Below are 13,062 nucleotides of genomic sequence, written 5' to 3'. Positions count from 1 at the left end.
AAATTATCCAAATCCGTTTATTTGGCTTCTAGCCAGGAATAATTGATTTAAAAAAATAAAATATGTCGGAAAATTTTATTTTATTTGATCGAAATCGCGCTTCAATGTGATTACTAGAAGCATTAAACAAATTTTAATTTTAATTTTAATTTTAATTTTAATTTTAATTTTAATTTTAATTTTAATTTTAATTTTAATTTTAATTTTAATTTTAATTTTAATTTTAATTTTAATTTTAATTTTAATTTTAATTTTAATTTTAATTTTAATTTTAATTTTAATTTTAATTTTAATTTTAATTTTAATTTTAATTTTAATTTTAATTTTAATTTTAATTTTAATTTTAATTTTAATTTTAATTTTAATTTTAATTTTAATTTTAATTTTAATTTTAATTTTAATTTTAATTTTAATTTTAATTTTAATTTTAATTTTAATTTTAATTTTAATTTTAATTTTAATTTTAATTCTAATTTTAATTCTAATTTTAATTTTAATTTTAATTTTAATTTTAATTTTAGTTTTAATTTTAATTTTAATTTTAATTTTAATTTTAATTTTAATTTTAATTTTAATTTTAATTTTAATTTTAATTTTAATTTTAATTTTAATTTTAATTTTAATTTTAATTTTAATTTTAATTTTAATTTTAATACATTTAATTTTAATACATTAAATTAAAAGAAAAATTAGTTATTGAAGAAAATTATTTTCTAAATAATAAAAATAAAATTTATAAAAAAATATGTAACTTATGACTATAATAAGTAAACTAAAATTTTATTGAATAAATAAAAAAAATATAAAATTATAATTCAACTGCTATTAATATTAAAAATATCAAAAAAAATCAAATTAAATTGGATTATTAAATATAAATTATTTTATAAAAAGTCAAATTGGCGCCATAAAACTTCCCTGCAAATGTCATTTAACAACAACAGTCTTGTTTACTTCTACTAATAAGTCTACTTCAGTGCGCTCTGAGAGCAATTCAGTGAAAATATCTCAACTGTGTTACTACTAAAAGTGGCTATAAGCATGCTGCTGCAGCACGAGGCTGCCCTCAGAGTCCTTTTGCCATAAAAACACAACAAAAGGCAATGCGCTCTGCTATCTACATTTACGCTCACTCTCCGCTATATGTGTGAGCTCTATTATTAATTCAAAATGTTGGTCGCTTGTGCAGCTGACTCTCACAGCCAGCAATTCAACTCCAATAGGCGCACATACAACCAATGGGTATGTCAGCTACGAGGAGCTAAAGTGAGGAGCGTCGTTCAACTCTGCTATCGCCGCTCATTTTCGGCGTATAACAATACACGGGGCACTCAGTAACTTTGTGACTCTGCTACTTTGTACTATAAAAGGTTGCCTCCGTGCGACGAGCAGTTCAGTCTTCAATTAGAATGCCAATGTGCAGGACACGTAAACACGTTAGTTAAGTGTAGTTATTTGAAACGAACGCGCAGAGCAAAAAGCAACATTATATTCGCACATATATGACAAAATACAATTGGAATACAGTGAAAAGCAAGCGTGTACAAGAAGAAGCTGAAAATAAGTTAAATGAAATTGCGAAAAATTAGAAAAAAAGTGAAAAATATTTAGTTTACAAAAATTATAAGAAAAGCAACTAAATAATAAAAAACACAAATTTTACGGGCGCGTCTTTACTTAACAACAAAATTTTACAACAAACAAACGCAAAAATTCACGTGATGAACGCACAGCAATCAGCAGCCGAGTAGCCGAAGTGTATTGCCTATTATTTGGTATCCACAAATTGGAACTCTCATAAATGCCACGCCGCGAGTGTTGAGCAGCAAGCCACTTGCTACTTGCAACACACAACAAATGAAAATTTATTAGCATTTAATTTGATTTGTTTAAATGTGTGTGTATACTCGATAACATTGGTGTGGTAGAAAGCCAACGAAACGAACAAACACAATTGATTGTCAGCGGTCGACAGTGAGTGTATATATTTCCGGAAGAAAAAAAGTATACACATGCCTTGTGGCAAGTTGTAAATTTGGGAATGTGTGTTTTTGTGCAAAAATTTTACGAACTAAACGAACGCTTGTGTATGCCGAAAATAGCAAAAATCTAACGGTCAAAGGACTAAAAGCATACACGGCAGTGGCAGACGACTAAAGTACACGACACGAAGGCGTACAACGACGACGAAATCTAAGCAAGTTTGCACGGTTTTGTACTGGCTTTTTGGTGCTTTTGTGGGCGAATGAACGAGCGAGTGGCAAAGCCAAAATTAAAGACGAAAAATACTTCGAGAAAAATTAAGCGAAAAATACTTGTGTGGCAAGCGAACTTTAACGAAACGAAAAGCTGAGTGGAAAATTAATAAAGTTGTATGTAAAAAATTAAAAAAAAATACAACAAAAAAATAAAAAGTCAATTTAAGCAAATAAGCAGTAAAATATTTGAAAAATTAACTGTTGCAAAAATTAAAAAAAAATAAAAAAAAATTAAATATTGCAATAAAATATAAAAAAAAAATTATAAAATTTATTGTAAATTTACAGCATTAAATAAAATATAAAACACTCAAAAACGGTTTAACAAAACGCATAAGGCAAAAAAAGTAAAAAAAAATATTAATTTAAACACTAAAAACGGCATGTTGCACGTATGTGTTGCAAGCAGAAATTGCAAAAAATGCTTCAATAATGCATATTAAAGCAAAAGCTATGCAAATCGCGACTCTTTAATTCACAAAAAACATTAACACTACAAAGTGCAAGTGGCAAGTGCACCGTTATGTGTGCAACAAATTGTGTATAGTCAACAAAAAAAGGAAAAAAATAAACGCACAACAATGCGCCAAACAACAATTAAAAGCATAACTGCAAGCATTTGAGGCCAAATTCAAATCGAACGCAAATACGCGCTTCAACAACAACAACATTTCCACACACAAAAAATCACATCTACTTGCAACATTCACTATTTATTTTTTCAAATTGCACTGCACTTTTTAATTAAATTACTACAACACAATGGCCAACTACTACTATTTACAAAAACAACAAAGCGCACAAAAATTCTACCAAAATGCCACATTAGTCATCGTGCTGCTCGCGTTCATAGCTGGCGGCAATATGCAACAGCAACAACAGTTGATGCAACAAGCGCCTAGCTTGCAGCAGCAGCAACAACAGCAACAGCAAGCGACAACAAACACAAAACAGCAATCGCAGCAGCAGCAAGTGCAACATCAGCAACACTCGAACGCCATTATGGGCGAAGCGGGCGTTACCAATTCACAGTTGCCACAACCGCCTACGGCGACACATTATGGCGGTGCCAATCTGCAGCCGGGCATGGCAGGCGGCATGTTAGCCGGCTCGGCAGCGCAGGATCCACGCTATGACGCGCCCGATGATTGCCATTTTTTACCCGCCGCTGGGCCGGATAATCCCGAGATTGCGCTCACCTGCAATCTGCGTACGGTCAATAGTGAATTCGATACGACCAATTTCAGTGTGATACCCGCCGAACATACGGTGGCATTGCATGTGCTGTGCAATGATGAAATTATGGCGAAGAGTTCGCTGGAGGCGCGCTCCTTTGCGCATTTGGTGCGTCTGCAGGAGCTCTCCATAGAGTACTGCAAGTTGGCCAAGTTCAATCGGCATGTGCTCGAAGGTTTGTCGCAGTTACGCAATCTCACAGTGCGCACAAATAACATACTCTGGCCCACCATTAATTTCGACATTGAGGCGGACGCATTTGCGGTGGTCAAGAATTTGGAACGTTTGGACTTGTCATCGAATAATATTTGGTCCTTGCCGGATAATATCTTTTGTGCACTGAGTGGTTTGTCATCGCTGAATATGAGCGAGAATCGTTTGCAGGATGTGAATGAGTTGGGTTTTCGTGAACGTACACGTGAGCAGTCAGCTAACGCAGAGCACTCGACGGTCGCAACACCTGAGGTGTCCACGAAGCGTCAACAGTCCGCCAGCAGCGTCAATAACACCAGCTGCAATTTGGATTTGGAGATACTGGATGTGTCGTACAATCATTTTGTGCTGCTGCCCGCTAACGGTTTCGGCACGCTACGCCGTTTGCGCGTGCTGCAAGTGAACAATAATGAGATCTCTATGATTGCCGATAAAGCTTTGAGTGGTCTCAAGAATCTGCAGATACTCAATCTCAGTTCCAATAAAATTGTTGCCTTACCATCAGAGCTCTTCACCGAGCAAGCTGGCACAATACAGGAGGTATACTTGCAAAACAACTCGATTAGCGTGCTGTCACCGAAACTCTTCTCCAATCTCGATCAATTGCAAGCGCTCGATCTGTCGCACAATCAGATCACCTCGACTTGGATCGATCGCAGCACATTTGTGGGGCTCATTCGTCTGGTCTTACTCAATTTGGCGCACAACAAGCTCACCAAATTGGAACCGGAAATTTTCACCGATCTTTACACACTACAGATCTTAAATCTGCGTCACAATCAATTGGAGAATATCGCAGCCGATACATTTGCCCCTATGAATAATCTACATACACTGCTGCTCTCACATAATCGTCTCAAATACTTGGATGCCTATGCGCTCAATGGGCTCTATGTACTGTCACTGCTCTCTTTGGACAATAATGCTTTGATTGGCGTGCATCCAGAAGCCTTCCGCAATTGCAGTTCCCTACAGGATCTCAATTTGAATGGCAATCAATTGAAGACGGTACCCTTAGCTTTGAGAAATATGCGTTTATTGCGCACAGTGGATTTAGGTGAGAATATGATTACTGTGTTGGAGGATAACGCCTTCAAAGGTTTGGGCAATCTCTATGGTCTGCGTTTGATTGGCAACTTCTTGGAGAATATAACCATGAACGCCTTCAAAGATTTGCCTAGCTTGCAGATACTCAATCTCGCACGTAATCGCATTGCTGTGGTGGAGCCTGGCGCATTTGAGATGACCTCGAGCATACAAGCGATACGTTTGGATGGCAATGACTTAAGCGAAATTAACGGTTTATTCAGCAATATGCCTTCATTGCTCTGGTTGAATATCTCGGACAATCGTTTGGAGCACTTCGACTATGCGCACGTACCAAATACGCTACAATGGTTGGATCTGCATAAAAATCGTTTGGGTGAGCTCTCCAATCGCTTCAGCCTGGATACGCAAATACGTTTGCAGACTTTGGATGCGAGCTTCAATCAGATACAACGCATTTCACCTTCCTCAATACCGAACTCCATTGAATTGCTGTTCCTCAACGACAATCTCATACACATCGTTGATCCGGACACTTTCATGCATAAGTCCAATTTGACACGCGTTGATCTCTACGCCAATCAGATTAGCACGCTGGACATCAAATCGTTACGCATTCTCCCAGTACATGAGCTACGTTCGCTGCCTGAGTTCTACATCGGCGGTAATCCCTTCACCTGCGACTGTAATATCGACTGGCTGCAGAAGATCAATCACATTAAATCGCGGCAGTATCCACGTATTATGGACTTGGAGACCATTTACTGTAAGTTGCTGAATAATCGTGAACGCGCCTACATACCACTCATCGATGCAGAGCCCAAGCATTTCTTGTGTACTTACAAGACACACTGCTTTGCGGTCTGCCATTGCTGTGAGTTCGACGCTTGTGACTGTGAGATGACCTGTCCGACAAATTGTACTTGCTTCCACGATCAGACCTGGTCGACGAATATTGTGGAATGCTCCGGCGCTGGCTACTCGCAAATGCCACGTAAGGTGCCCATGGACACCACTGAGCTGTACATCGATGGTAATAACTTTGTCGAGCTAGCAGGCCATACCTTTCTGGGACGCAAAAATCTCGCTGTGCTCTACGTCAACAACTCCAATGTGCAGTATCTGCATAATACCACCTTCAGCGGTCTACGCAGACTATTGGTGTTACATCTCGAGGACAACCACATCACCGAGGTACGTGGCGATGAGTTCAACAATCTGGAGAATCTGCGTGAGCTCTACCTACAAAATAACCGCATAGCGACTGTTGGTAATGGCAGTTTTCAGGCGCTGCGTAAGTTGGAGGTGCTCCGTCTCGACGGCAATCGCCTGATGCACTTTGAGGTCTGGCAACTTGCACTTAACCCGTACTTAGTGGAGATTGGGCTCGCCGACAATCAGTGGAGCTGCGAGTGCAGCTACTTGATGCGTTTCCGCAGCTACCTCGCACAAACCGCCGAGAAGATTGTCGATGCAGCACGCGTCTCCTGTGTCTACAACAATGCCACAAGCGTGTTGCGCGAAAAAAACGGTACGAAGTGTACGCTACGCGGCGATGAGGTCACCACGTATGCACATGCCAGCGAAATTGAACATCTACTACCACTACTGCTGGTCGCCACATGTGCCTTTGTCGGCTTCTTCGTGCTCATCCTGGCCGTCTTCTGCTATCGCCACGAGCTCAAGCTGTGGGCTCATACAAATTGTCTGCTCAACATGTGTTATACTGGCCGCAATGCGCACGGTTTCGTCGAGTCGTTGGACAAGGATCGTCTGTGCGACGCATACTTTGCCTACAGCCTGCAGGATGAGCACTTCGTTAATCAAATATTGGCACAGACGCTGGAACATGACATTGGCTATCGCTTGTGTTTGCATTATCGTGATGTGAATATCAATGCGTATGTAACGGATGCCATTATCGAGGCGGCGGAGAGCGCCAAGCAGTTTGTGGTCGTGTTATCGAAGAATTTCCTCTACAACGAATGGACACGTTTCGAATATAAATCAGCATTGCATGAGATGGTGAAGCGACGCAAGCGTTTGGTCTTCATTCTCTACGGTGATTTGCCGCAACGCGACATCGATATGGATATGCGTCATTACTTGCGTACGAGCACCTGTCTGGAATGGGACGATAAGAAATTCTGGCAGAAACTACGCATCGCACTGCCGCACATACGCAAGCGACCAATGACCGCCAATTGTCTGGCCACGCGCTCAGCCGTGAACATTTACGCTTCAGCGCACGAATACCAGCCCGCAGGCGGTAATGGCACAGTTGGTGGTGGTGGGGTTGGACTGCCAAATGGACATCTCAGCGGTGCGGGCATTGGCGTAGACAAGGCGCATTACGCTGACTGCAACAACTATGCGACCATCAATGACTGCGGCGTTGGTGCGCGCGGTTATGCGCCAATACCCACCGCCACTGCAGCCTGCAAATTCAATACGATCAATGAAATCTCACATAAAATGCATAAAAATGATTTCAACATCGGCGGCGCCGGCAGCGGCATGGGATGCATTGGACTCGGCGGTGGCGCCAAAACGCTCGACCATCATCATCATTTGCGCGCACATCAGCAGCACGAGTACGCGGTGCCCGCTTACTTGGGCGCGTTGAGCAATGGACATGTGAGCGGCAATGCGCCCACCTACGATAGCGTCGACTACGCCAAGCAGAAGCTAAGCGCCAGTAACAATTGCGACAACTGCACCGTGGGTACACAGAAACGCGTCACCAAAGGTGGTCTACATCCCAGCTTCTCGTCGAACTTCACAGCGCCGCCTAATGGCACACTCAGTGGCGCTTGCTACAACAGTTATAACTGCAAGAAGCCGTGCAATTGTGGCGCGCGCAAGCATGCGTCTGCCGCCAGCGATGATGGCATCAGCTGTCGCTGTGGCACGGCTAGCAGTAGCGCGACTAAAGAGCTGTCAGCTACAGCAGCGACGCCGTCGACGGCAGCAGCAGCCGCTGCAGCGCCTCCATGCAGCGGCAGCAATAGCAGCAACAATAGCGACCGCAGCAGCAGCGTGACCAACAGCAGTAACAATAGCACCAGCTCAGCGGGTAGCGGCAGTCGTCAACCAACCGAACAGCTAGCACACTACGAATCGAGTTTATCGCTGAACGAGAGCGCCGCACTGAATGGCCCACTGTGGGCGTAACAACAACTGGATTTAGGTGGCGGCATTGCGGGCGGTAAGACGCGCATGGCGGTCTGCTTGAATGTGTAAGCGGTCGAGCCATAAACCATTTGCCTAGCAAACGAGCAATGAATGAATTGTACGTATTTTTAAGTGTGTATGTCTGTGGGTGTGTGTCTGTATTAGTAAGTGCTTAAATTTGTGTGTGTCTGTGTTAGTATAAGAAATATGTAGAGCGCGTCAATGCGTCAGTGACAGACTGTGCAACCAGTGAATTTAATTAAACGACTGCATGCACCACATACATATATATGTGTATATGTATATGTAAGCAGGCAGTCAGGCAACTAGTAGTTCTTGTATGTAGGCAGTGAAAGAGGGAATTGTTAAGCACACTTGCCGTAGCACGCTTAGGCAGTGGCATGTACTGAAGTATGACACTTTGCAATATGTAAAAAGTTGCAGATAAAAACATAAACTTAACGAACTTAAACCACAACAAAACAAAAAATAAAGTAAAACAACAACAACCACAAAACACACAAAGCAAACAAACAAACTACGTAAAATTGCTAACTAGTTCTAGTTACTTAAATTATAATTATTAAATTAAAACTTAAATTATTACCTAACATCTAAGCACTTAGCAAAGCGAGGCAAGCAAACTGAAAACAGAAACAAAAAATAAAAACAAAAAATAAATTGAATAATTTTCACTAGTATTAGCATTTACTATATATAGCAGTTAATAAGCGTGCTTGTGTGCGTGTGCTTGTGCGTGTTTATTGTATATATATTTATATATTTAAAGTTAATTGATTTCTTTTTGGACTTCAAAATAGCAAAACGATAAAGTTTGGAAAATTTAAATATAAAAAAAATTAAAATTGTTAAATAGACTGATAAAATTAGTTATTACGTTTAAGTTTCTTATAAATATTAATTATTAAAAAACAAAGACAATTGAAAATAATATAAGTAAAAAATGCAAAATAAAGTTGAGTATCTATTATTGGCGCTTAAAGAAAATTAAAAAAAAAAATTTGTTTTCTTCATTTGATTTGGTAAAATTTTTAGAGAAGCATAAGTTTGATGGTGAAAAATCAAGGTGCTTAGATTTTTGTTAATTAAGAAAAAAATTTAAAATTGGAATATGAAAATTAAAAATTATTTTTTATGGAAATTCACATTGTTGGAAATATTCGCTAGGCCATAACATTTCACTGAAAGTGACTTTAATCATTGGTTAATTTTATATTTTTAGTACTTTTCTCATCTAGCGTTTAAGATTTTTCAGCACAGATTGGAAAAAGTAAAAACAAAGGCACAAAAAACTATTTTCGGAAGTCATAAATCTTTCTTGAATGAATTCTCAATAACAATTTATGTGAAAACTCTAACAAAAGAGCACAAAACGTTTATAGATTTCGCAATTTGCTACAAAAGTACGATTTTATCCGGCTTAATGGCGAAATTAAAAAAAAAAATCGCCTAAATGTAGGCAAAATTAATAGTCATTGCATACTTTTTGGGGTGATTGAAATCAAAAGCTGTGCGAAATATCTACTGGCAAAATATGACGTAGATTGTAAAATCTTTTATGTTTTTAGTATTTGATGAATATTTTTTTTAACAATTTTTTTTTGGAAAATATTTTTTTCGCGAAATAAAATTTTAATTCAATGCACTTTAGTTGAGTTATCAACTGTCAGTATCTCCAGCCTTTCTAAAATGTTAGTTTCTACCACATTTATTTTTTTCCAAATATTTATTTTATTATTATTATGCAGTTGAACTTCCATAACTCGAACTTCTATAATTCGAAGTTCTCCATAACTCGAACTTTTGAATTGGCAACAGAAGTCAAATTTCATATAAACTATCCACCGTAACTCGATAGTATCTCTAACTCGAAGTTTTTTTTTGTGGATTATGGTGATTCGAGTTAAGGAAATTCATCTGTTCTTCGCTGCAATTAATTGAAGTAAAATTACTACCAAGTAAAGTCCAATGCATGATGGATCCAAACTTATTTTCGTACATTATTCGCCATTCACCTTAGACAACTCGTTTATGAAACATTTGAAACCTAATTCTGTACTGATATTTTCCATTGAAAACAATTCTTAGTATTGCTTTATGACCTCTAATTTACAATTTTTAAAATATGATTAAAATTCTCTAATATTTGAATATGATCTCATATTATTTATTTATGTACTTCAAAAATCCCTCTAAGGCAATATTTTGCTCTTTTAAATAAATATTTTTTCAATGTTTCAAACCTACAACTGAATTTAAAGCGGTTTCTACGTAAAATCTGCAATACTTCCAATATAAGATTGAGAATTTATTTCGCATACATATTTAGCATATGCATTATTTAGCATACTTTTAGGCGTATAACCATTTAAAATTTTCCTAGAAATATCTTCGCTGACAACATGAAAATTGTAAAAAGATAAGGCTTACTGAAATTTCTATACTTCCAATGCAATATTAGAAATTCATTTTTAAAGCCAACTTTCAGGCGCAAAACCATTTAAATCCCAAATTTTCATATTTCTTTCGGTCTGAATATCAGAGGAAAGAAAATTTTTATTAAACCACTTCTATAATCTATTGATCTTACTTATGTTTATGGCATTTTGAGGGAGTTTTCTTCCACTAAATCTAACTGATATTGCAAACACTCTGTAAAATAATTCGTACTGTTTTATTTTTTATGTAAAAAAAATACGGAGAGTAGTCATTACATTTCCGATATTTTCCAAATTTATGAAATACATTTGCAAAAGCTCATTAACTTATTTCGTAGCATACAATTAGGCGATGTGGTCCATTAAAATTTGACATTTAAAATTTATTTTAAAATTTAAACCGTTGTTAGCAATACGATTAACAAACTTTAGCGTGCTAAATTAAACTTGTATAATACTTTGTACAATTAAATATTGCTTAAACAAATTTAAAATCCTTACTGCTTTACGCAAAACTAATTTTCACTTTTTTCCCGCCGCTGAACACAAATGCTTTTAAATAATTCATGTGCATTGTCGAATTACTTTATATTTTTATGTGGTTTATTTATTTTTCGCTTGTGAAAGCACAAATATATTTTAAGTGCAAAAAATAGCAAACAAAATAGAAAAAAAACTAGCATAATTCTGCACTTGAAAATAATTTAATTAGTTAGCTGCTAGACGGAGTGTAAAAACAAACACATGTGAGCTAAAAGTAAACCACAAAAATGCAGCAAAAAAATTAGCGAAAATAGATGTGCGCAGAAAAAAAAAGCAAAATAAAAAATTATTCATAAAATGCGCAAATATTGCCCTTAAAAATAGTGATCATTTTTTTTAGCTAACTGAGAAAGCGCAATTGCTGTGGCTTACACACGCATTGCTGTGGCCACTTCGACGAATTGCATTTAAAAATATTCTATACAAAATGTTAAAAAATATTCTATTAAAAAATTCGTCTAAAGTGGTTATAAAATAACATTGTATAGAATTCGCTGTTATTTTAAGAATTTAAGTGTTTTTTTTTTTAATATTCTAGCAATTTGTTTTCGCTGTAATTAGTTACAGCAATCAACAAAATGTAATTAGTAATTTACAAATAATAACTGTTGCTAAGAAAAACAATTAAGCAATTTTTTAGGCGCTATTTAATTTGATTTAGTATTTTTTTAATAAAAAAAACTTATTTTTTCAATACGTCAAAGCTGAGTATTTGATTATCATTTGTAAGAAAAACTTGTTTGTGGAGTGAAAAACACATTAAATACAAGTTATCATATTTTTATTGACTCTTTAATTTTGTAGATCTACGTATTTTAGTAATTACCATGGGTTTGAACATTTTTATTCTCATAAATTCGAATAGCCTAGAAGTAGATATGAAACAATGCGAAATCTAGGGTAGTTCCTGTCAACTTTCCTTTGCTCATGAAATCTAAATAACTTCAAACCATTACTAAAACTAATCTACTATAATTGAACGCGATTTATTTGTTCAGAAACCGTGTTTCTTTGAGTTTTCCAAAGCTCTAACCGTTTCTCTACTCACTCTGAAGTACATATTGGTGTGTGAATTAGCTTAAATTTCACAATGCGCCTGTATGTAGGCAACATTTATTTCTTGAAATCAAATTTGTGGTCGAAATAATTATTTTTTCCATTTCTAAAAAAAATGAGTAATGCAAAATGTTGAAAAATTTTATTGAATCAAACTATATACAATTTTTAAAAAATATTTTGCACAAAATCGCTTGAGTGTGTTCACTTATATAAAAATAACTTAAAGTATCTTACAAATAATTAAGCAAGTCTGTGAATAGCAAGAAAAGTATGTGAGAATGGAAATAAAATATTCGCAAGCAACGAATTGATAGAAAAGTAACTAAGTACACTTAATACAATTTTTATTTAGTATTACAATTGCTACTAGACTACACATTTCAACAATTTTTGTACAGCAAATTTTGTGGGTAAAATATTTTTGTACTGTAAATATGTATATAAATTGATGCTGTAAGCTTTTGAAAGGCTTGATATATATTATGATTTCTAAAAGACGCGCTCAAATAAAGCATGTGAAAAAAACAGTAAATTAAATAAAAATAAATAAATTCTTCTTAATTATTTTCAACACAACTCAAATCAATATTAATATTTTTTAAATGCTATAACGCCAACACATGCAGTGTTGTATTTGTAATACAAAACAAAATCCTAATTATTCGCTTTTTAGTTCCTATTTATAATATGCGAAGTGTAAGCGAGTTCGAGCGAGCGCTATTAAGTAATAGTAGGAGAAGGGATCGAGCGTGCGCGAGAGAGAGTGTGAGGACTTATATAAATAAATAAGAATACTGCAGAATCGTATAATAGTAATAAAATAATAATAAAATTAAATTAGCAAAGCTCGACTCACTCGACACACACACTTAAGTCATAAGCGAAAATGTGAATTAAATGATACAATACTTATATATATATACTTACAACTAAATATTAATAATAATATAAACTTAAGTTGTTTAACTACTAAATAAGTGCGTTTTAAATTTTCTTTTTTGTAAAAAGTATGATCTTATATTATTACGTACATATTAATGATAATGACAAAACAAATTAAATCGATAATAAAT

The 13,062-nt window shown here is 35.9% G+C and overlaps 1 protein-coding gene across 1 annotated transcript; it reads left to right on the top strand.

Moving 5' to 3' along the window:
* The first annotated feature begins 1,403 nt into the window (after window positions 1–1,403).
* LOC105210697 (toll-like receptor 6) lies at window positions 1,404–8,865 on the top strand. Its single transcript, XM_029038130.2, has one exon. The coding sequence runs from the start codon at window positions 3,021–3,023 to the stop codon at window positions 7,926–7,928; it is 4,908 nt and encodes a 1,635-aa protein (XP_028893963.2). The 5' UTR covers window positions 1,404–3,020; the 3' UTR covers window positions 7,929–8,865.
* The last annotated feature ends 4,197 nt before the right edge of the window (window positions 8,866–13,062 follow it).

The sequence above is a fragment of the Zeugodacus cucurbitae genome, chromosome 4 (genome assembly GCF_028554725.1).
Source record: "Zeugodacus cucurbitae isolate PBARC_wt_2022May chromosome 4, idZeuCucr1.2, whole genome shotgun sequence".
Classification (NCBI taxonomy): Eukaryota; Metazoa; Arthropoda; class Insecta; order Diptera; family Tephritidae; genus Zeugodacus; species Zeugodacus cucurbitae.
This window is presented reverse-complemented; position numbering and strand designations above follow the sequence as displayed.

What these genes read in the sequence shown, in the direction of transcription:
- LOC105210697 (XM_029038130.2), top strand. Translation starts at nt 3,021, where the DNA reads ATGGCCAACTACTACTATTTACAAAAACAACAAAGCGCACAAAAATTC.